The sequence below is a fragment of the Silene latifolia genome, chromosome X, assembly GCF_048544455.1.
Source record: "Silene latifolia isolate original U9 population chromosome X, ASM4854445v1, whole genome shotgun sequence".
NCBI classification, from domain to species: Eukaryota; Viridiplantae; Streptophyta; class Magnoliopsida; order Caryophyllales; family Caryophyllaceae; genus Silene; species Silene latifolia.
The window spans coordinates 327,238,449-327,262,919 of NC_133537.1; the positions used below are offsets into that span (position 1 = coordinate 327,238,449).

Genomic DNA, 24,471 nt, shown 5'->3' on the forward strand with positions numbered 1-24,471 from the left:
TGGGATAGTTATGACGATATTATGGATGAACTTATTGTTGAGGACCCAATTGACCCAATTGACTTTACTGTCCCTTGCATTTGGGATGAATACCCACCTTCTCCTTTAGAAGACCAGATTCCTCTACTTCACAATATAAACCCGTCAGTGCATCTGGATTATACTCGCATTATTTTTGAGTCAAATGCTCATGAGCTCTCTTATTTTTCACTCGCGGTTAATTTAAGCTTCTATATTCCGCCCTTAGCTGAAGGGAGGAATAATTTTGTGGATGTTTTTAGGAGCTGTCATAGGAAATTTGTTAGACTTAAATGCTATTTCATTTTAATTTCCTATGCTATTGCTATTTTATGGTGCTACTTACATTTTTGTGTAGCACATGCGCAATTGTTTGATCGATTCTTCTTTGCGCTTTGAGCTGTTTTGACCAGGCTAATTAGAGCAATTTGGATGAAAAAGAAGGTCGAGTGGGACTGTCTGAAACTAGCGCTACCGGGAGGTAACAGGAGATTTATTTTTAGTTGTTTTTCAAACATTGCATCTTATTTCAGTTGTGTGTAATAATTGGTCTTCGTACCATAGACTATATCAGTATGATTGCTTTGTTAGTTTTGCGGGCTGTTTTTATTGCGTCTTTTGCAGGAATATACTAAGGATCACTCGATCGAGTACTTTTTGTACTCGATCGAGAGCTTTTGCTGCTGAAATCACTCGATCGAGTACCTGAAAAAAAAAAAAAAAAAAAAAATAACTCGATCGACCACTATTTCTCTCGATCGAGCTGTTTTGGACTCCCATTGTTTGGATTAGCTTCTTGTGACGATGTTTCGGAGCTATTAGTGACCTCCCACGTTGCTGGCTGGTTTGGGGAGGTCCCGTATTTGCGCAATCTTGTGAGCTTTCCGTATTTACTCTCTTTCTCTTTTAGTTTGCATTTCCTTTCCATGTTTTGGTACAATGAGGGCATTGTACGGTTTGGTTTGGGGAGGTTATGCATCTATATCTGTGTCTGCATCTTGTTTTTATTGCATTTCTGTTATCACGTTTAATTTCAGTATGCATTGTTGTTTATTTTCATAAAAATTGAAAATCTCATAAAAATTGAAAAATTTCAAAAATTCAAAAAATGTTTACGTTTATTTTTGCATATAGGTTGAGTCGGAACGGTAGATTTCCGTGATGAAATTGCATTATAACTTGTCTTTTTACTTGAGCCTTGCACTTTATTGACAGTTATTAGCTGAGTCTTGCGCATATCTACGAGTTTTTCTTCAAATATAGCTGACTGTTTAGACTTGACCTGATAAATTGGCAACCTACTCTACAATTTCTGAGTTTTAGAGCCTTATAACTGGTGACATTCATGACCAGTTCATTAGGAATTGAGAGTAGTACTCCTAGCATAGCATGTTCATCATTTTTGCACTTTTATGACATTCAATTTCTTGTCAAATGCACATATTCGGGTTTGTGGTCGGTGTCACATGCAGGGAGGTGCTTGCAAATTTCCCTTTTCCTTATATTTTTCACCCATTTAGCTCCACTTAAGCCAAAACTTGCCTTTTTGACCCATTAGCCACATCTAAAACTGAGCCTGCCTAGTCAAGCTAGTTTAGTATGTCTTTTGTGGTATGATTTTCCGTCTGCAGTTTGGCCCGTATCCCTTTATATGGAGTTGGTGGTAAATTAAGGAAGGAGAAAAGAAAAAAAAGAATTGAAAAAGAAAAGAAAGAAAAAACGTGGAAAGAAAGAAAAAAAAACAATGGAAAATGAAAAAAAAAAAAGGTGATTACGTGAGAAAGAAAAAAAAAAGTTGAAAAAAAAAAGTTTGATTTGTTTCAGTTGTTTCATTTAGACGATGTTAAAAAAGGGAAGTTTGTGACCGTCTGACTCATCCATTCTATATTTTTGAGCAGATTGTGTATGAGTTTAGTGAGCTGTGTGCCAAATGAAGGGCACTTGTACTTAGTTTTTCAGTCAGTTGAGATTCAGATGGTTTATTATGGTCCTGTTAGGAACTAGCTTGACGCTTTTACCTCCACATTTTCATAACTTGTTTTGCCTTTTCTCACCTGAACCTCACTATTCCCATATTATTTGTAAGCCCTCGGCTGTGACGGACATTATTGGTTGGAGTGTGTGCATTAGTACTTGAATTGTCTTTCATTTTTGTTGCATGCATGCTATGTAGGTCGCAGTTAGGTGAGTGACTGTCTTTTCTTCTCTCTTTTACATATAACATTCACCCTTTGCTTCATGAGAGAAGAGTGACCACGAGAGAGTCCGATTTTGTTGGTCTTGCAGGGTTGATAGGTCAGCTTAATTTATGGACATCTTATAATTCGTTTGCGTAATGATCATTGTAGCTGTAACTGTTGATTTTAGCTTGCATTAAATTGGTTTAAGTGGGCATTTGTAGCTAGCTCTGAGTTATCTTTTCCGTTCCATTAGTTTGCATTTAGTTTACTCGAGGACGAGTAAAGGTTTGGTTTGGGGAGATTTGATACGTGCATTTTATATAGTCTTTTTAGGCCTTTTTATGCACGTATTTCTATGCTATTATCGTAGTTTATGCTACGAAATGCCCCGAATATGCTACTTTGGTTTGTTTTGTCTTATTTGCAGGAATGAACCAGAAAGTAGTGAAATCAAGCCTTTTACAGTCCGTTTAGCATGCATTTGGAGGAAGAGTGAATTTGGAGCGGGAATGTAGCTATTTTGAGATGCGCAAAGAAGAAAGATAGCTAGGCGAGCAAAGGAAGAACTTTAAATTGCTAGTGCCTACTTTGGAGAGCCATATCTCGAGTTCTACAACTGATATTCAGGTGATTCCAATTGGAGATGAAAGCTTGTCCTCTTATATTTCCAACGCCACCAGAATCGTCCTGTTTTCCCAAGTAACGAAGAAATGGCAGCCGTTTGAAGTTCAGTGCGCGAAGCAGGAAATTGTGCGCTGGAAAGTACTCGATCGAGTACAATTATGTTCGATCGAGTCCTTTTTCTACTCGATCGAGTAGTTGCATTTTAGGATTTACTCGATCGAGTAGATTTTCTATTCGATCGAGTGGTTTAAGCTTTATTTTACTCGATCGAGTAGTTTAAAAGCACTCGATCGAGTGGTTTGCTATTGGGCTCGGGATTTTTAGTCCGTGATTGGGTTTATGTTTGTAAAATCTCGCTTCCCTATATAAAGGAAGTCGGGATTAGGTCATAATTATCCTGGATACTACTAGGACGACGCTTCTATCACACTTCATGTTTTTCCTTCTCTCTTTTCTCTGTAAAACACTTTTCCACCATTCTTTTCCGGATCTCTTAATCAGTAATTCCTTTCCTTACTCTTTTTCTTCCTTTACTTTATTTTTAATTTATGATGTTGTTTATTCCTTTATTTTTCGCTCTTACTCTTCCCTTATCTATGTTTAGCTAATTTCCCTGCTAGGATTTAGGGGAGTCGATGAACCGATGTTAATTGCTAATTAGGTTTACGGATTTGTCGTTGTTGTTAAGTCTATGTTGTTAATCACTGCTTTAATTGTTTCTAGCTATTTGAATCGATGAATTTATCCTACTTAATATTGGTAAGCCTTGATCTAGACGTAAAGGTTGGAAGGGGTGGGACCCGCAGTGAACAATATGATGCTTTAGTGAGGGCGAAAGTTAAGCTAATAGCATTTTAGGACGAATTAAGACCGAAAGGAGATATTCGTTGCCCCTTAGACCGACACATCGACTAATTTGTGACCTTAGCTGCAATTGACTGACATTCATTGATGACCCGACAATCCTAGTTCTCTCTCTCTTTATTGTTAATCCCTTTATTTTTATCGCTCAATTTCTCTTGTCTCCTCTCTTAGTTTAGAAATCGTACTCAAACCCCCGTTACTCTTAGACTAACTTAAAACAGATAAATCTCATTTTTGCCTCCCTGTGGAGATCGACCCTACTTATCGCTAGCTTCTGTTAGTTATATTTAGATATTTATTTTTGGTACATAACGACCGTATCAATGAGGAGGAGGGTGACTCTCGTTTTATTGACGAAGAGGCCGCCGTACTACCACCTAAGAAGGTGGTACGGGATGGTAGAGGTCGATATGTGCCGCTTGGTGATGGTTCATCTAGTAGCACGGGGAGGAAGAAGACAAAGACTCCGGATGCATCTTTGCGTCTTACGGGTCCGGTTGAGGGTGGTCCGAGTGTCCTTAGAGTCCTACGTAGCTTTGGTGGCCACGTAGCTTATGGTAGTTGGACCGGTTAGGGAATGAGATCGTGGATCACGTGTTACGAGAGGCCGGGAGCTCTAGAGAAGATAAGTAAGATGAAGGTCCATGATGGTGTTATTGAGAGAGTTAGTAAGAGTGGACTTGATCATTTGAGGCGTTCTTTGACGACCGGTTTGGATGAAAACCTCATTAGCGCTTTTGTAGAGAGGTGGCAGCCCGACACCAACACTTTTCATATGTCGTTTGGTGAGATTACTATCTTGTTGCATGATGTTGAGAAGATCCTTGGGATACGGGTGGATGGCATAAGGGTTATGGAGGAGGGATCTACGAGTGAGGAGATCGGTATGAAGGGGAAGGTGGCTGCTTTATTTGGTGTGCCTCTTAAAGAGGTGAAACCACCGTTTTACAAAAGTGGTGGAGTGACGGTTAAGAAATTGATAGAGCTTGCGGAGACGGGTAACCAACATGACTCGCTGAGGGCTTACATGATGTTGTTGGTAGGATAGACTTTGTTTACGGACAAGTCTAGTGATAGGGCTATTGCCCGTATGTTGCCGTTGTTTAATGAGTTGAGTGATATCGAAACGTATGCTTGGGGGGACGCGACATTGGCCTACTTGAATCGACAGTTGGGGATGGCTTCGCGTAGGGAAGCCAGGGTGTTAGCGGTTGTCTATCGTTGCTTCAGGCTTGGATATATGAGTACTTTCCCATGTTCCGACCACACTCCGTATATTATGTCGAGGGGAGACCACTTGTCGAGGCTTGGTCACGGGTTCCTAGGTTTAGGGGAGATGTTTGGTTGTTGAAGCAGCACAGGTAGAGGTTGGACGGGTTTAGGGCGGAGCACGTGACGTGGCTCCCTTATGGTGTTAGTCCTCATAGGGCTTGCAGTATTTCGCTCTACTCGGGCCTGATTAGATTTCTGGATATAGTAGAGTCGTACCAGCATGATAGTTGTCTCCGTCAGTACGGGTATGTTCAGGTTATCCCGACACCTATGCGGTTCCCGACTGTTGACTATCGTCCGGCTAAGTCGGCCTTGTGTTATAGGCTATCTTATGGAGATACTCCTGATTTGGAGTGGGGTTTGAGTGATGCCGAGATAGTTTTGAGAGAGCGGTTTGACCGAGCTTTGATGCCTTTTCAGAGTGATCTTCGATACATGGTTTGGTATAGGAAGATTTCTCATCCACACTTCTACCCCCTTACACGCCGTACTCAGTTTCGCTCACTCCCTTTCAGCGAGGAGCCCGGAGGTATCCCGAGCTCTTAGTCATCATTTCTCACAGAATTATAGACAGCCTACCGTGGACAGGAAGTGACAATATGCGCGAAAATTGGTGGAGATGGAGCCGTTCTTCAGAGCCGAGGACCATGCCGAGGATGATGCTGGGGATGATGATGATGATGATGATGATGATGATGATGATGATGATGATGATGAGAGTACAACGTAGTGTATATTTTTATTGTTATGTACGGATATTTTTATTTGTGTTGTGTATAGATATTTTTATTCTCTTTCGTTATGTATGAATATTTTGCTTGTGTGAAAATTTTTAGTGCTTTCAATGTTATGCATTGAAATGAACGAGTCGGCACTACATTTATTTAAATTAAAGATTAAGTAAAATAGACTTAAGGAAATTACATAAAACACACATGACGGAAGTACATAAAACTTAATTAAAATACAACTTTAATTAAAACGTAGTCCAACATTTAATTAAAACACAACTTTAATTAAAATGTAGTCTAAAACTTAATTAAAATACAACCTTAATTAAAGCGTAGTCCAACTCAATTATCTTTCGATGATGAAGATGACGATTCCAGATCTTGTACATAATCTCGAGCCTCAATTTCTCCAGGTTGGCTAGGAACATATTGATCCAACAAATCAGCGATGTAGAGTTTGACATTCTTAGGTTGAACACTCTACCGGCACATAATTCTGATAGTCTTGCGTAATCGATCACGGTCAGGATGCGCTCAAAATAGAGAAAGAGATCACTTCTTAACCCGCGAAACTCCCACATCTTCTCGGTTAATGTTTCATCAAAAACAACCTCATCAGTACCTGCTGGAGTTAGTATGTAATCCGGGTTTCCGGATAAGATGATACAATGGCTACCAAGTAGAGGATTTTCAAGCAAGTGTCATACAGTGGCACTAGGAACCACTAATTCAAGGCGAGAAACTAGCACTGGTAAATTCGCAACAATTTGATCGATTCTTAGTTGATGAGCTCCGATTTTCTGAGTATTTGTGAGAACCATTTTAGTATTGTAGTGAGTGAATAGGAATTGATGTTGTACTTGAAATTGACATAGAATGGGCTATTTATAAGAAGTCAGTTCAAAATGGTTATTTTTGAATTGTAACGGTTATTTTTGAATTATAACAGTTATTTTTGAATTATAACGGTCTTTTTGAATTATAACAGTTATTTTTGAATTATAAAGGTTATTTTTTAATTATAACGGTCTTTTTTTAATTATAACAGTTATTTTTGAATTATAACGGTTATTTTTGAATTATAACAGTGTTTTTTGAATTATAACTGTTATATTTTTGAATTGTAACGGTTATTTTTTTAATTATAACGGTCCCTTTTGTCCTAAATCTCAACTATATTAACATATTCATCTTCTTCTATTTGTCACTCATCTTCATCTTCTTCTATTTTTCACTTCTATTTTCTTCTTCATCTCTCTACTTATGTCGACATCATCCTCAATGTACGTGGAGAAACCACCCAATTGAAGGCCTTAATTTTAAGAATCAATTTTGCAATCGTTGTGGCAAAAACGCTATCATCAAAATTTCCGGGTCAATTAATAATCCAATGAAAGCGTATTTTAACTGTTTAGATTACAATAATTTTGTGGCGTGGTTGACTGAAGATCATTTGACAATAACAAAAATGTCTATGACCGTCTTTGTACTTTCCTACTTGGTGGTTGTGATATCCACCTTTCTCCGAGGTCAAAATGTTCCAAACAATCAACTCCTTCCTATTTATATCATTAGCCCGGTTCTCAACGGCTCGAACCCGAAACAAACACTCACACTTAGATGTCCCTTTCTTCTTAGGCTTCTCGGGAATATCGGGATCGATCTTCTTTCTGGTTCGGCCGCACCTTGAACAACGAAATTAAGAGCCTAACAACTCGGGTTGCTTACGATTTTTGGACCCATTTGATGCTTTTACTAAGGCAGACCGTTATCAAATAAATCCTGTTAACACGCAAAATTAATAATGATTAGATGCTAAAATATGTAAAAAGACCTAAATTTACGGAAAAAAAAACTAAATAAAATGAAGAAAAACCAATTTAATAGTCCGAACCATGAGCGGACAATGAATGTTCACATTCATCACCATGATAGACGTGAACAGTACACGTCCCTCACCATACTGGACGTGAATAGTGCACGTCCATACCCACATTGGATGTTGATATTCAAAGTCTGTCCATGGAGGACGTTGAAATTCAAAGTCCCCGTCCATGACGGACTTTGAACGTTCACGTTCCTGTCCATGAGGGACTTTGAAGATTTACGTCCCCATCCATGAGGGACTTTGATTCTAGACGTCCCTGTCCATGAGGGACTATGAATCTACACGTCCTAATTGACAACTAACAAATATTTTCGACGGGTTTGGGCGTGTTTGTTCCATTCATCCTAATTCTATTCACAAGGTAATGTAAATATACTATTTCTATGAAGACTTAACATATAATTCAATATATCAACTTAACATGTAATTCAATAATCATACTAATTCGATTGAAATAAAAATAGATTGTGTAATTACTTACCTCTCGTTGTTAGCATTTGATGCGGATTGCTCGTTGTTTGACATTGAATCGTTGTTTCGTTGATGTGGATTGCTCGTGTAGGTTAGAACATCGTTTTTTTTAAGTGTTGTTTGATTGGGAGAGAATTGGGTAGAGAGAGGGAGAGTAAGGGTAGGGGGCGTCTTTTTTATGAAAAGCGTCGACGATTTTTTTTAAAACGTCGACGACGTTTTACAGGGCTCTAGCTATATAGGGCAAATGAAGATGAGATATCCCTCTAAGAAATCATCAAAACAAACTTGTACTCCCTCCGTCCCGGTTAGGGGTGTTAATGAGACGAGACAGCTCGCGAGCAACTCGAGATCGGCTCGGTCAAAGCTCGGCTCGTGCGACCATACCGACGGGCGACATGGATGGAAATTATTGCCCAAACCCAAGGAAAAAAAGTCGATCCAAACCCACCCTTAAAAAACCCATTTTCCATCCGCTATTTAAAAACTTATATCCATATCCACTATTGGAAAACCCGAACCAAATTTAAATCGATCCATTCATACCCGAACCCGATCCAATCGGATATATTTGAAAATTTAGGCTTTCTTAAACTTGAAATTTCAATTTTCTTATATAAGATTAATTTTTTATGTAGTCAAATCAAGTTTCGGATTGGGTTTTGGATTATATGGTGGATCGGGTATGGATTTGGAGCAGGTATGAGTTTGAAAAAAGTATAATGGATTGGGTATGGATTTTAAAATTTTGGGTATGGATTGGGTATGGATATGGATCTGAGATCCAATAAGTAAGTGGATCGAGTTTGGATTTTGCAAAACCCGATCCAATCCGACCCATTGCCATCCCTAAGGGGCATATTAGAGACCCCAAAAGTACTTGAAATCCAACTATATATCCCTGGTAATCTTAGAAATATGACGAAATTGAAGAATAAAGCTGACGTTTCTTGAAAGATGGATGATAATGGTTGTTGAAAAGGATCAGATTGGCATTCTTTCTTTTCGTCTTCTTATCTGTAGATGTCGTCTTAGGTAGCTGGAAACACCAGTTAAATTCTCGACAAAAACAAAGATTTGGTCTTCAACTTACCAGCAGTAGCCCTAAACATTTGATCTCGACCCTTGAAGTGATCCCTCTTGCGGTGACATTTTTTGCTCGAATGCTCCGTAAGTGCTGCAAAATGAAATTGTTCCAAGGAAATCTTGCTAACAATAGAAGAGTCCAACGATATACTTTTCTTCTTATCAATTTGAAGAATAACCTCCTCCTCAACCAACTCAACATTCTCAGATGACTCAAAACTCGAGATCTCAATGAGCATCCCAAACAAAGGATTTGAAGGGGGAACTCCTGCTTCCCTTGAAATTTCTTCATGGGGAGTTTCCGTCAGAGTTTTCTTTTGTGGAAGGTTGTGAACACGAAATTTCATTGTAGTTAAAAATTTATGCTGGTGTACATGAATTTCTTTACCTTGAAGGAGGACTTTATAAGTTGGCATCGATTCTTAGATGAGAATGGTCTCCGCCTTTCTTGTTAAATTTGAGTAAATGAGCCCCTTGATTTTGATTGGAGCAAGGAGTAGAGCTAACATTCATTGAAACTTACTTCATTACTAACATCCAAACGATCTAAAGGTGGTGTAAGGTAGAGGAGGGGTTGGCAAAACACTGAACTGAAGGAGGTGAGCAATCGTCATCAGTGTTAAGAAAATCCATAACCACATCAGAGTTATTAAGAGCTCTCTTGTGTTCATTACTTGCATCATTGACCGGCAGCACAAAATTACAAGAGACTTCACCCGTTTCACAAAAAAGAACAGATTTATCAACCACGTCATTGTTAAGAAGAGGTTTCTTAACTTTCCTATCCAAGCCCAATGGGTCAAATTGGTAACCAACATGTTTGGAACTTAGATTTTGCGCTATGCAATCAACCATAGAGTGGAACTCTCGTATAATATCTTTATTTTTTGAGTCAAGTTTTAAGGTAGTTTCGAAATCTTCAAGAGCCTCTTTGAGTTATAACTTATAACCTTAAACCCTTTTTTCGTGCCTTGCCATACTAGGCTTTGACAAGTGAGCTAACTATAATCTTCTTAGAATTGGGCCATTAACATTTGGATCGGATAAATTCAACTCGGAGTAACAAAAAAAAAAGAGAAGTTATGTTGAACAATGTCTCAATGCACACGAGAAATAACTACATACTTATTTGCCCTAGATAAATGAAACAAGCCCGCAAGTAAGTGAAGTTTCACTCTAAAATCAATTTGTAATAGGAGAAGCCGACTAGCTTATAAACTAATCTCCTTACTCTGGAGCTAGTTATGTTGAACAATGTCTCAATGCACACGAGAAAAGACCTCAACATTTTATCTTCTGAACCCAATTTCGTATAGTAAATCAAACAAAGTCTGACTTTTAATTAGGGATCTTATTACCAAATTCGCATATGGGGTGTTTGGTAAACATGTTCAAAATTTTCATAGCATATTCGGGTTTTTAACATGTTTGATCAATTAATATGTTAATTTCGATGTTTGGTAATATATTGAAATAACATGTTTTGGGTCCATATGTTGTTTTATAACATGCTGCTTACCCCAACATTTTGGGTTGCCATATTCAAATTTATGAAAATCTACTTCATTCTACTAATCTTAATATGCTGATTACCAAACACTTTAATTAATTCCACAAATAAAAATTTGTTGGTCAAACTTTCTAATAAAATCTGTCATTTATGGTCTGTTTTTGCAATTTGCTCACGCTGAAACTCTTAGTGTAATTTATTAATTAGTCCCTTCGTCCTGATCAATAGTTTACAATTATAAACGATTATTAAGGAAAGGAAAGACAAATGAGTTTATAATTATTAAACAAAAAATCAAAAGTAAGGAGAAATGAGGAGGAAGTATAATGATTCTCTCTCTCTCTCTCTCTCTTCTCTCTAAAAAACTCTAGCCTCTACCAATTAAATTTGGGGCTTCCATCAACTATTGATCGATGGTAAGCCCCTAAATATCTTTATTTATCAATTCTTAGTATGAAACTTTATGAATTAATCAATAAAAGTCTCCCTTTTGGTGAGATCTGTTTGTCTGTCTTTTTTTACGGAATTTTTTCAGTCCTTGTCTTTCTAGGTTTAGTTCTATTGGAAAAATATAGATAAGAGCGCTTTGGTCGTTCCTCATATGGTGAAGATGCGGAAAATTAATTTCATAACGGATCGCTATATGGTATTACATATGTTTTCGATTTGTTGGTTGCACTTAATTTGGTGAGATGAAATCGTCTCTCGTCAAGGCTCAAGATTCTATGATCCTCTCGTGAAAAGCTGTTTCCGGCAATATGATGGAGGATGTGCTTTGGAGTAATTCAAGTTTACAGGTTTTTTTTTTAACGAGATTTTATTTTATTTGGTTCAAGTCGAGTTGTATTCGGTTAAATTTGACACATGTTGTAGATGTTGTATGACTATTTATTAACACAAAATCTCATTGAAGACGACACGTATCCGTCACTTTGGAGTGACGGATATCATTTCCTCTCACAAATAACCCAAATAGAGGAGAGAGGGAAGCACATGGGGGTGCCCCCACCTTATCCCCCATCCGTTTTGTGAGTGTCATTACCCCACTTGCTCCGACCCGTTTTCAGCAAGACTAACTGATTTATTAATGAATTGATCCTCTCTTTAAAAAAAAAGTAAAAAAAAAATGTAAACTATTAAATATCAAACATGAACATTGTTTAGAATAAAATATGTAGCCAGTATTGCGTAAGGTGCTAAATGGGGTAAATCCGTATATATGAGATATCCCTCTAAGAAATCATTAAAAAAAACTTGTACTGATGCAACCTACATTGTTAAGTACTGATACAATTACTGTTTAACAATAAAAATATTATATTTAATAATCGAACTTTTATCAGTGAAGCCAGGCCCTATTTTTTTCGGCTGAAAAAGTTGAATTAAACTCAACTGAATTGAATTTAATGGAGCTAAACTGAACTTAATGGAACTTAATTAAACAGAACTGAACTAAAATAAATGAGATGAGCTAACTGAATTGCATTGAACTAAACTAAAATGTGATAAAATTAAATAAAAAAATATTATTAGAACCGTCTCTAGCTATATAAGGTAATAAAGATGAGATATCCCTCAAAGAAATCATTAAAACAAACTTGTACTTTAATATGAACTTGCTAGGATATCACATTTGTGATGATCATCTCATTAATTGAATTCAAATCATTTATTAGCCATATATGAATATGAGTAAGTTGTTACTCTTTCTTTCATATAAAACGGCTTAGATAAATCTGTGTCATAAGTGAAAAGTGACACATTCTGTTTGCATCCATTCATTTATTAATTGATAGCTCTCCATTTACGAGAGTTCTTGGAGACAAGTAAGCACTAAACAAGCAACTTCGGAAGAAAAGTAGAAACCGAACGAAAACAAGAACTACCCATTGTCGTCTTTAAATATTTGATATGGTCTTGCAAAATTGAGATCTGTAATTCTGTTCAATAATTTAAAAAGATTCATAACCCGTCATTTGTTGTCTTTTTTTATTTTTGGGTGTCTCAGTCATTTATTGTCCTTTTTATTTTAAGAATGAATTTGATAAGCAATTTGATCATTCACACTTAATATGTTTCACTTGTCATTTAGTTATTGGCCCCTCCTCTTTCCTTGGTCTTTGTGCCAAAACCAAAGGATAACAATTGACCGAGACGGAGGGAGTAGTAAGATAAGATGAGTATTTTCCTTTTTAAGACAAAAAAGGTTAATAACACCCATTTGTATAGATTGGATATGATAGAGAACATGAGTTAGGTTAAGTGGTAAGCTATTTCTTATACTTGTACTAATTATGAAGTCGGGGATTCGATTCTCACTTAGTCACTTGCGTTATAAGTGCGTTCATTTTACTCATTTCAGAGTTTGTGTTATTAACGTACATATAAACAATTTCGTAAAGGTTATTTACCTAATGAACGACCTCCACAATTTAAGATACACCGTAACAATCAAATGATCACCTTAATCGGTTTGACTCGACCTAAATCCAACCTGAACTGATGGGTTCTAATATCATCACACACGTCGCTCTGAAAAAGACGACGTTTAATTTGGGTTAGTACTCTCAAGCTGTACTAAGCTGACTTGGTCCTCAGAAAGTTTCGTGCTTGACACAATAATTCAATAATTGTGTCCATAAATACTCTCCTTCAAACATTTCTTCACTTACATTTCTCTTCACTCATTCATTAATCAAAGTAAAGAGTACTACTTACATTTCAAACTAAATAAATCCCCTTATTTCCTCCTCTTTTAATAAACTTATTTAGCTTTTTTTTGCACTTTTAATCAAGAAATAATCTCAACTTTTTAGATCATCCAATCCCCTCTTCAAAGAATGAAGGTAACACCCCCTTACTTCTATTCTTGTAAAAACGCGAAAGTGCTGATTGAGCCCTTTACTGTACAACATTAATATTATGATCATTTGTTAACTCAAATCATTATATCTACTTTTGTGCTACATTTAGCTAATGTTTAATCTGTTGACTTCATCTGTTTCATTTAATTGTATACATTTATATCGAGTAGTACATACGTACATTTATTTATACTTAACTGACCCCTTATAATTTTTTCCCTTTTTTCAGAAAGTGATCCTACAATTGGATGTCCATGATGAGAAGTCCAAGCAAAAGGCTATGAAGATGGTTTCATCACGTTTTGGTATGCAATTATGCATGGATCTATCATTCTTTGTTTGTTTGATTTTCTAATGTGTCAATTATATAATCGTAAATCTTATAATATAAACCAGTTTTACACAAATTAAATTACGATTAGATCACTCACTATAGATACATTTACCAACGAATTGGTAACAATATTAAACCAGAGCCTAAGGAGCGAATTAGTAATGCAATAAATCCTGCAGGAAGGTGCTTACTAGGCTTTATAATTAATTATATGTACGCAATTTTACCCTAGTCGATATATATTTAAATTTCGACATCTAATTATATGTATTATCATACAACAATCAATGATACAATTATCATCTCTCTTATATTTTTTCGACATAGTAGCCAAGCCGGAGAGGACAATTATCTTTTGTTTAGTAAGTTCTGTTGTTGTCTATAATTTCCATCAATATGTCAGGGGATGGCAATGGAGATAAGAAAAAGATTCCGGTTGAGGAAGTCTTTGAGCAACTGAAATGTACGCGAGAGGGTCTAACCTCCGATGAGGCAGCCCACAGGCTCGAATTATTTGGACCCAACAAATTAGAAGCGGAAAAGGAAAACATATTTCTGAAAATTTTGTGTTTTATTATATGGTATAACCCATTGTCATGGATCATTCCGATAATTGCAATTGCTCTTGTAAATAATGGAGGCGGAAATCCCCGAGACTGGTATGACTTTGTTGTTTTGATCGCTTGCTTGGCTGATAGTATTAACTATACAGCCAATTATACTGAAAACAGGGCTATTGTCGGTCCCAAGTGTAAGTTACTGAGGGATAAGCAATGGAAAGAGTCGGAAGCTGGCGTATTGGTACCGGGAGACATTATCAACATTAAATCTGGAGATATAGTCCCTGCTGATGCACTTCTTTTTGAAGGCGATCCTATAGTGGTTGACGAATCTCTCCTGACCGGAGACTGTCTCGCTTTGACAATGGGTCCTGGAGACGGAGTTTACTCTGGTTCAACGTGCAAAAGAGGTGATATTGAAGCTATTGTTACAGCTACTGGTGTCAACACCTTCTTCGGAACTGGAGCTCATCACCTTGTTGATAGCACAAACAATGTTGGTCGGTTCCACGAGGTTGTTACAGACATTCGTAACTTCTGTATTTTCAGTATTGCAGGCGGTATGATGTTATGGGTGTGGAATTTCTGGTGATATACCCAATTCAGTACCGTCCATACAGGAATGGAATCAACAATCTAATGTTAAATTGATTTGCCATAAACTTTTTTTTTTTGAGCAAATAGGATTACGAGCTACGTATGTACTTAATTAGTACTGAGTAACATTTAGAGGTTATGGGACGCAGAACAAACACGTCATTCAAGATTGATTCGCATTGGGTTCATTTTATTTGTTTGGATATTTTTGAGTCTTTGTAACAGGTTCGATCATATTACATGAATAACGGGTTAACGGGTTAAGGTTGACGCTTGATGATCCATGTATGTAAGTGAGTCGACACGAACACGACATGAATTTTATTTGTGTCGGGTTTAGGTATAAGGGTTCATGACCAAATTATATGTGATACAAACCCGAACCCTGACACTACCTCATCTATTTGTCAGGCCTATACCTAACCACAAATCATTTGATATTACACTCATAAACGCATCTCTATATTAAGCATCAATCAACCGGCCCATGCATTCCCGGACCACCACATGGACAATGTAAGCCACCCCTAGCTGGTAGTCAAACCCGGGACCTCTCAACTCCTGCATTTCTGCAAGTTTCAAGGTTTAACCCGGCTACCACCGGACTAACACCACTTGGTTATCTGTATCTCTATATTTAGTACTCCGTATTAACCAACCAACCAACCAACTCATTTGATGATCGATCCATTGTCATGAATGTTATATATAAACCACGTTGAACATTTAAGCAAAACAATAGTACATTTCTCTTGTATATATTCCCTTACACATTCACCATACATTGCATACACCAACCAAACATTTAATCCATACAACAATTAATCAATGGAAACAATAGTAATCTACCCTGCTCCTGGTTTCGGCCATTTAATCTCAGCAGTTGAGTTTGCTAAACTACTCTTACACCATTCTCGCAACTCGAAAATCTCCATTACTTTCCTCCTTTCTTGGTTCCCTACCATTAACACTCCCCTTTTCACCTCCTTCATCGCCTCCGTTTCATCCTCTTTCCCCTCCATTTCCTTCCATACACTTCCTTACATACCCCTCTCAAAACCCACTTCTGAGTACCCCAACCGGGAAGCCATCCTCTTACTTCCTCTGTTTCCGCTTTCATCGTTGACTTCTTTTGTTACTCGTCTCTTGATGTATCTCGTTCGCTTAACATTCCGGCTTACTTTTTCTTTACTTCTGCTGCTTACGCGCTTTCGCTTTGCATCAATTTTCCGGAATTTGACAAAGTCGAAAAGGATTCCTTTAGGAATGTTGATACTGTGTTTGAGATTCCGGGTTTGATGGAGGTTCCTTCGAGTCATATGATCGAGCCTATGCTAGATCGTGGAGTGAGTTATGACGAGTTTATACGACTTGGCGAGGCTATGGTTAAAGCCGACGGTATTATTATCAATACTTTTGATGCACTTGAGGTTAAGGCTGTTCAAGGTTTAAGGCAGGGAACTTGCCTTCCTGGAGCTCCGATTCCTCCTATTTATTGTATCGGGCCCTTGATTGTTACCAAAATCGAGGATAATGCTGACTCGTGTTTGACTTGGCTCGACTCCCAACCAAGTCGAAGTGTGGTGTACTTGAATTTCGGGTCATACGGGCGATTTTCTAAGGATCAACTGATGGAGATCGCTCTCGGGTTAGAGCGGAGTATGGTGAGGTTTTTGTGGGTTGTTCGAGAACCAAACCCACCAAGTTTGGATGCTGTTAAACAATTTACACCCTCGCATGAACTAGATTTGGAGCCGTTACTTCCGGAAGGGTTTTTGGATCGGACAAAAGAGAGGGGTATAGTGGTCAAATCATGGGCGCCACAGATGGAAGTTTTAAAAAATAAGTCTATAGGTGGGTTTGTGACACATTGTGGATGGAACTCGATTCTTGAGGCAGTGTCATTTGGGGTGCCTATGGTGGCTTGGCCGCTTTATGCTGAACAAAGATTTAACAAGATTGTGCTTGCGGAAGAGTTAAAGATGGCGTTACCTATGGACGAGTCTAGTGATCGATTTGTTGGGTCGGATGAGGTGGAGAAGCGAATCAAACAACTGGTGGACTCGGAAGAAGGGAATGCTGTGAGGAAACGTGTGTTAAATTTGAAAGAGAAGGCTAAGGATGCACTTAGCGACGGTGGATCGTCTACAGTGTCATTGGCTAAGTTGGTCGAGTCATGGAAACGAGAGTGAGTTTGTGTCATGTGTGTGATTTGGGCTTAGAGCCCAGTTGCCATCATTGTTGCTTTTGAGTTTCGAGAATGTTGGTGGTCTGTTTTAAAAGAGAGACTCCGTATTAATTCTAAATTTCGTATCATCTATATGACATGATCATTTCATTACCTTTACGTTTCAAGTATAGAAAACTTGGCTTTTCTTCTCAAGTAAAAGTTGCCTATTAATGAATAAAGACCAAGAGTAGATATATACATGTATGACTTACTTTTCCGAGTCGTTGAGTGAACAACTTCCTGGATCGTCTATCTCCACTGAAAAGAACTCCCTTTCATAATGCATCCATTGACCTGGAAAGTTACAAAATCAAATACTCCGTACTTGTTAGTCATTACTAGAATACTACAGTGATTCGAAATTTGGGGATAGTACCATTTACTGGCCCCCATCATTATGGACAACTTGGTGCTAGTTGGGTCCGCCCTGGCACAAGTAGTCATAATCTCTGTATACATCACACTGAAAGACCAAGACTTCATCTACCACATTCATAGAATCACATACCAAGACTTCCCGGCAGTTCGTAAGATCGCTCAAAAATAAATAAATAAATAAAATCATACACCAAGATTAATACAAAGTTACGCTGTAAATCAAGGGCTCCGTAAATTGCCTACCGGAGGGAGGATGTTATATGAATCATAACCCCTGTAAATTATGTGCCAGCAGTGGTGACTGGCAAATACTCATATATATCAGTGTATCACAATTTATGCGTTCACCCAAATAAATGAACCGACGATAAATACCAAGCAACTCTCTTTGTTGGTCCAAGTTGTGGTGTACATTAGTAGGTACCCCCAACAGACCAAGCATTAATGATTAATCACATTCAGTAATGTTTACCTCTATATTTAATGTGCACAAGACTAGACCTCAGGAAACTTGATTCTCAACAATTAGCTACTTTGATCACTTTAAACCACCAAAAATGAGACAATATATTCACATGAATACCTGGTATCAGTTAATCACCGCTGTCCTAATACTGTCTTGCCACTTATCATGCCAGCCCGCCTTTGGGAACAGTGATCCCAGTAGTGTTAAGTGCTTTGACGAAGAAAGGATTGCCCTGCTGCAGTTCAAAGATGGTATCACGCAAGATTGTGGGCTACTTGCTTCTTGGACCTCGGCTTCAATGGTTTTACTCCGCCTATTCTTAGTTTCCTAGGTTCACTTACAAACCTAAAGTTGTCCTATTACTCCAGCAATAGGACAACTTGCTATGCTTGAGAAATTGGATATTTCTTCCAACTCTTTGGAAGATACTCTTACTCATGCTCACTTTTTAAACCTTGTAAGATTGCGCGTTTTACATTTATCAGATAACCCAAGATTGGTGATAGACATTGATGCGAGTTGGGTTCCTCCGTTTCAGCTAGATATTATCAGTTTGAGATCCTGCAAGTTATGCCATTCTTTTCCGAATTGGCTTTATTTGCAAACAAATTTCTCATACCTTGATGTATCCAATGCTGAAATGTCAGGCATCATTCATGTTTCTTTCTGGAACTCGTTGCCATTCAAACTGCAGTACTTGAATATGTCTCATAACCAGTTTTCTGGGTTGATCCCTTTTTTCCCAAATACGGATTACTCGCCTGAAGTAGACTTGAGTTCAAATCTTTTCGACGGTGCTATACCATCAGGGTTCACAAGTGCTTCCACATTATACCTTAATGACAACAGGTTCTCTGACTCTTATATCTTTTGTCCGGAAACCCCAAGGTTCTCTGACTCGCCTGAAATGTCAGGCATCAGAGGTTGACTTGTCGAACAACTTGTTGTTTGGAAAGCTTCCAGATTGTTGGATGAACTTTGATTTAATCCGTCTACACCTGGAAAACAACAGATTTTATGGAAGTATACCGAAATCCATTGGTACCTTGAAGAACCTTGAGTACTTACACCTATATAAACAATAGCTTTTCAGGACCGATCCCGTCTTCATTGGAGAATTGCGCATCCCTTACTACTCTGAATCTAGGGTACAATTCATTTACTGGAAACATACCTCCGTGGATAGGTAATCTTGAAATGCTAGGCATTCTCATCCTAAGAAAAAACAATTTCCTTGGAGAGATACCTGCAAGTTTGTGCCAACTCTCAAATCTCCAAATATTAGACATTGCCATGAATCACATCTCAGGAGTGATTCCAAGATCCATAAGTAATCTGACGGCAATGACGGGCAATACAAGTGTCGGGCTGTTTTTTGATCAAATTTCTTCTGATCAAATTTCTTCTGGTCTTGATCGTGTAGCCATTCCAATGGGAATTGAAACTGCAATTGTTACATGGAAAAGGGAAGAACAGAAGTTCAGAGATTCATTGACATTTGTTAAGTCCATAGATTTTTCCTATAACGAGTTGAGTGGAGAAATCCCAGATGAAATTTATAATCTCACAGGACTGGTATCCCTAGACACATGTTTACAGGTTTTTTTTGAACGAGATTTTATTTTATTTGGTTCAAGTCGAGTTGTATTCGGTTAAATTTGACACATGTTGTAGATGTCGTATGACTATTTATTAGCACAAAATCTCATTGAAGACGGCACGTATCCGTCACTTTGGAGTGACGGATACCATTTCCTCTCACAAATAACCCAAATAGAGGAGAGAGGGAAGCACATGAGGGTGCCCCCACCTTATCCCCCATCCGTTTTGTGAGTGACATTACCCACTTGCTCCGATCCCGTTTTCAGCAAGACTAACTGATTTATTAATGAATTGATCCTCTCTTTAAAAAAAGAGAAAAAAAATGTAAACTATTAAATATCAAACATGAACATTGTTTAGAATAAAATATGTAGCCAGTATTGCGTAAGGTGCTATATGAGGTAAATCCGTATATATGAGATATCCCTCTAAGAAATCATTAAAACAAACTTGTACTGATGCAACCTACATTGTTAAGTACTGATACAATTAATGTTTAACAATAAAAATATTATATTTAATAATCGAACTTTTATCAGTGAAGTCAGGCCCTATTTTTTTCGGCTGAAAAAGTTGAATTAAACTCAACTGAATTGAATTTAATGGAGCTAAACTGAACTTAATGGAACTTAATTAAACTGAACCGAACTAAAATAAATGAGATGAGCTAACTGAATTGCATTGAACTAAACTGAAATGTGCTAAATTAAATAAAAAAAATATTATTAGAACTGTTTCTAGCTATATAAGGTAATAATAAAGATGAGATATCCCTCACAGAAATCATTAAAACAAACTTGTACTTTAATATGAACGTGCTAGGATATCACATTTGTGATGATCATCTCATTAATTGATTCCAAATCATTTATTAGCCATATATGAATATGAGTAAGTTGTTACTCTTTGCTTCATATAAAACGGCTTAAATAAATCTGTGTCATAAGTGAAAAGTGACACATTCTGTTTGCATCCATTCATTTATTAATTGATAGCTCTCCATTTACGAAAGTTCTTTGAGACAAGTAAGCACCAAACAAGCAACTTCGGAAGAAAAGTAGAAACCAAACGAAAACAAGAACTACCCATTGACTTGAAAGTCGTCTTTAAATATTTGATATGGTCAAGGGTCTTGCAAAATTGAGATCTGTAATTCTGTTCAATAATTCAAAAAGATTTTTAATAGAAGTAAGTAGTAAAGATAAGATGGGTATTTTTGTTTTTAAGATAAAAAAAGGTTAATAACACCCATTTGTATAGATTGAATATGATAGAGAACATGAGTTAGGTTAAGTGGTAAGAGATTTCTTATACTCGTACTAATTATAAAGTCGGGGATTCGATTCTCACTTAGTCACTTGCGTTATAAGTACGCTCACTTTCACTCATTTCAGAGTTTGTGTTATTAACGTACATATAAACAATTTTGTAAAGGTTATTTACCTAATGAACGACCTCCACAATTTAAGATACACCGTAACAATCAAATGATCACCTTAATCGGTTTGACTCGACCTAAATCCAACCTGAACTGATTGAGGGTTCTAATATCAACACACACGTCGCTCCGAAAAAAGACGACGTTTAATTTGGGTTAGTACTCTCAAGCTGTACTAAGCTGACTTGGTCCTCAGAAAGTTTCGTGCTTGACACAATAATTCAATAATTGTCTCCATAAATACTCTCCTTCACACATTTCTTCACTTACATTTCTCTTCACTCATTAATCAAAGTAAAGAGTAGTACTTACATTTCAAACTAAATAAATCCCCTTATTTCCTCCTCTTCTAATAAACTTATTTCTTTTTTTGCACTTTTACTCAAGAAATAATCTCAACTTTTTAGATAATCCAATCCCCACTTCAAACAATGAAGGTAACACCCCTTTACTTCTATTCTTGTAAAAACGCGAAAGCGGTGATTGATCCCCTTTACTGTACAACATTAATATTATGATCATTTGTTAACTCAAATCATTAATTCATTATATCTACCTTTGGTGCTATATTTAGCTAATGTTTGATCTGCTTACTTCATCTGTTTCATTTAATTGTATACATTTATATTGAGTACATTTATTTACACTTAACTGACCCCTTATTATTATTTTTCTTTTTTTCAGAAAGTGATTCTACAATTGGATGTCCATGATGAGAAGTCCAAGCAAAAGGCTATGAAGATGGTTTCATCACTTTTTGGTATGCATTCATCTTTCATTCTTTATTTGTTTGATTTCTAATATGCCAATTATATTATCGTAAATAAATCTTATAATATAAACCAGTTTTACACGAAATTACGATTAGATCGCTCATTATAGAAACATTTACCAACGCATTGGTAACAGTATTAAAGCAGAGTCTAAGGAGCGAGCTAGTAATGCAATAAAATCATGCAGGGATGTGCTTACTAAGCTACTATAATTATATGTACGCAATTTTACCCTAGTCGATATATATTCAAATTCCGATACTATAATTATATGTACGCAATTTTACCCTAGTCGATCAATATTTAAATTCCGACATCTAATTATATGAATTGAATAAATGAATATGCAGGGATAGACTCGATATCAATGGACATGAAGGAAAGGAAATTGACCTTAACAGGGGACATAGACGCCGTGACAATCGTTAGCAAATTGAGGAAAGCTTACAATACGCAAATTATTTCAGTTGGGCCGGTGAAAGAACCGGAGAAGAAAAAAGATGAGCCGAAGAAAGATGAACCGAAGAAACTCGAATACATATATCCGGCCCATAAGATGATGACCGGATATGTCCAGGGTTATCCTACTATTCCCTACTATGCTAAAAGCATTGAAGAAGACCCAAATGCCTGTGTTATTTGTTGATTAATGCCACTATGATTACATTAATTTATTGTAAAACCGTATTACTTTAGGTAAATATATTTATAAAGTAGTTACTAAGGTTTTTTTTACCTATTGTTTTAGTAAATGTAGGCCGTTTTACCAAAAGTACTGTAAAACGGCCTTAAAAGCATTTTGATATGATATAGTTGTAGCTATAGGGGATGGTGATTACTGATTAGTGATTACTAACTAGAGTTTGTCGAATTATTGCATAACATTATTTTAATAATTATTTATTTTCCCTTCCCTTAACTCTTGATTAAGGGTACGGCGTAGAATTGAAGTTAGAAGTGTTAGTCGGATGTGATTTTAAGTTGTACTCTGTAATGGAGAATATTTTTCGTCATTATAAAAGGAATTTCATTTTTAAGATATATGAAATTCTGAATGGTCGTTTGATTGTCATGTAAACTTTTATAAGCGGTAATTCCTACCCTGTAGATATGAATTGTTACAAATAAGTGAAGTTTTATTCTAAAATTAATTGGTGATAAAAGGAGTAATCCACTAATTTATAAATTAGTCTCCTCACTCAAAATTATCGAAGTGGAACAATGCCCAAACATACACACAAGAAGAGACCTCAGCATTTTATATTTCTAAATTCGTATAGTAAATCAAACAAACTTCGATTCTTAGATTTTGTTTGAGAATGCATTTCCGAATTAATAAACCAAGTCCTGACTTTATGTCATCTAACCAAATACGGAGTATCAGCTAACTTTTCACCTAATTTCACAAACAGTTTTAATAAAAATCGGGTATTTTTTCAGGTCTTAATTTTCAACTTCCTTTTCAAGTTTCAGTTACATTTTCGGTTAGTTTTACCAAACAGAGTTTTAAATAGTGATTTTTCTTATTAACAAATTGAGATATTCTAGAATAAAAGATGAAGCGAGAATTTTGTAAGGAGCTAATAGCTATATAGGGCAAATAAGGATGGGATATCCCTCTAAGAAATCATTAATTGAGTCCAATTTATTTATTTATTTATTTTTTTAGACAAACGTGTACTATTTTATATAAACTATTAAAAAAGGAGATTACATACTATACGATTACAACCAAGCAGAATAAAACTAATTACCATACAAATATAGGGGAATAAGATACCCCTAAACTACTAGAAACAGAAGTAACAGAACTAAAATTACAAGCGGAAGTAACTGTAGTAGTAAGACAGCATTTCTTAAGTTCAAATCATTTATTAGCCATATATGAATATTAAGTTTAAGTTGGTTACACTTTGTTTCATATAAAACGGCTTATACAAATCTGTGTCATAGACAAGTGACACATTTCATTCGCACTCATCCATTTATTAACTGACAGCTCTCTATTTGCGAACACAAATTCTCATTATAGACGTACACTATCCGTCTATACGTATAAACGGATACCATTTCCCCTCACAAAATACCCATTTGCCATAAAGTGGGAAGCACATGGGGGGTGCCCCACCTTGTCCCCCCTACCCATTTTATTAGAGGTCTTTACCCGTCTGTTCGCCCCACCCGTTTATATCAAGACCTATTGATTTGCGAAAGCTCTTGGATAGGAGTAAACACTAAACAAGCAACTTCGGAAGAAAAGTAGAAAACAAACGAAAACAAGAACTACCCATTGACTTGATATGGTCAAGGGTCTTGCAAAATTGAGATGTGTAATTCTGTTCAATAATTGAAAAAGATTATTGTTAAGAAAGCAGCTATTTTTTGAGACGGGTGACAAATATATTCATTTTTAAGAATTTAAATAAGGTTAATTACGCTGATAATTAGATATAACAAGTTTTTTGCTAACTTGAAATCTGAATACATTTTATTTTTATCACATTTACTTATTTGATTCGTTTTAAGTGTAAGACAACAAAATAGGTATGTTCATTTTAAACAAGAGTTTGTGTTATTAACGTTAA

General features: G+C 36.6%; 3 protein-coding genes across 3 annotated transcripts; all 3 read left to right on the plus strand.

Annotated features, from left to right (window-relative positions):
• The first annotated feature begins 13,255 nt into the window (after positions 1-13,255).
• LOC141618355 (plasma membrane ATPase 4-like) lies at positions 13,256-15,064 on the plus strand. The gene is made up of 3 exons (XM_074435454.1): positions 13,256-13,490; positions 13,738-13,813; positions 14,246-15,064. Exons 1-3 carry the CDS (start codon positions 13,485-13,487, stop codon positions 14,992-14,994), a joined length of 831 nt encoding a protein of 276 aa, XP_074291555.1. The 5' UTR covers positions 13,256-13,484; the 3' UTR covers positions 14,995-15,064.
• Positions 15,065-15,195: 131 nt separating this feature from the next.
• On the plus strand, positions 15,196-17,334 carry LOC141618354 (UDP-glycosyltransferase 88B1-like). The gene is given in 2 exon segments (XM_074435453.1): positions 15,196-16,089; positions 16,092-17,334. Coding segments are annotated over 2 exon segments (1,362 nt in total). The 5' UTR covers positions 15,196-15,827; the 3' UTR covers positions 17,192-17,334.
• A 4,051-nt stretch (positions 17,335-21,385) lies between these two features.
• LOC141618358 (heavy metal-associated isoprenylated plant protein 12-like) lies at positions 21,386-22,899 on the plus strand. The gene is made up of 3 exons (XM_074435458.1): positions 21,386-21,550; positions 21,798-21,873; positions 22,237-22,899. Exons 1-3 carry the CDS (start codon positions 21,545-21,547, stop codon positions 22,530-22,532), a joined length of 378 nt encoding a protein of 125 aa, XP_074291559.1. The 5' UTR covers positions 21,386-21,544; the 3' UTR covers positions 22,533-22,899.
• The last annotated feature ends 1,572 nt before the right edge of the window (positions 22,900-24,471 follow it).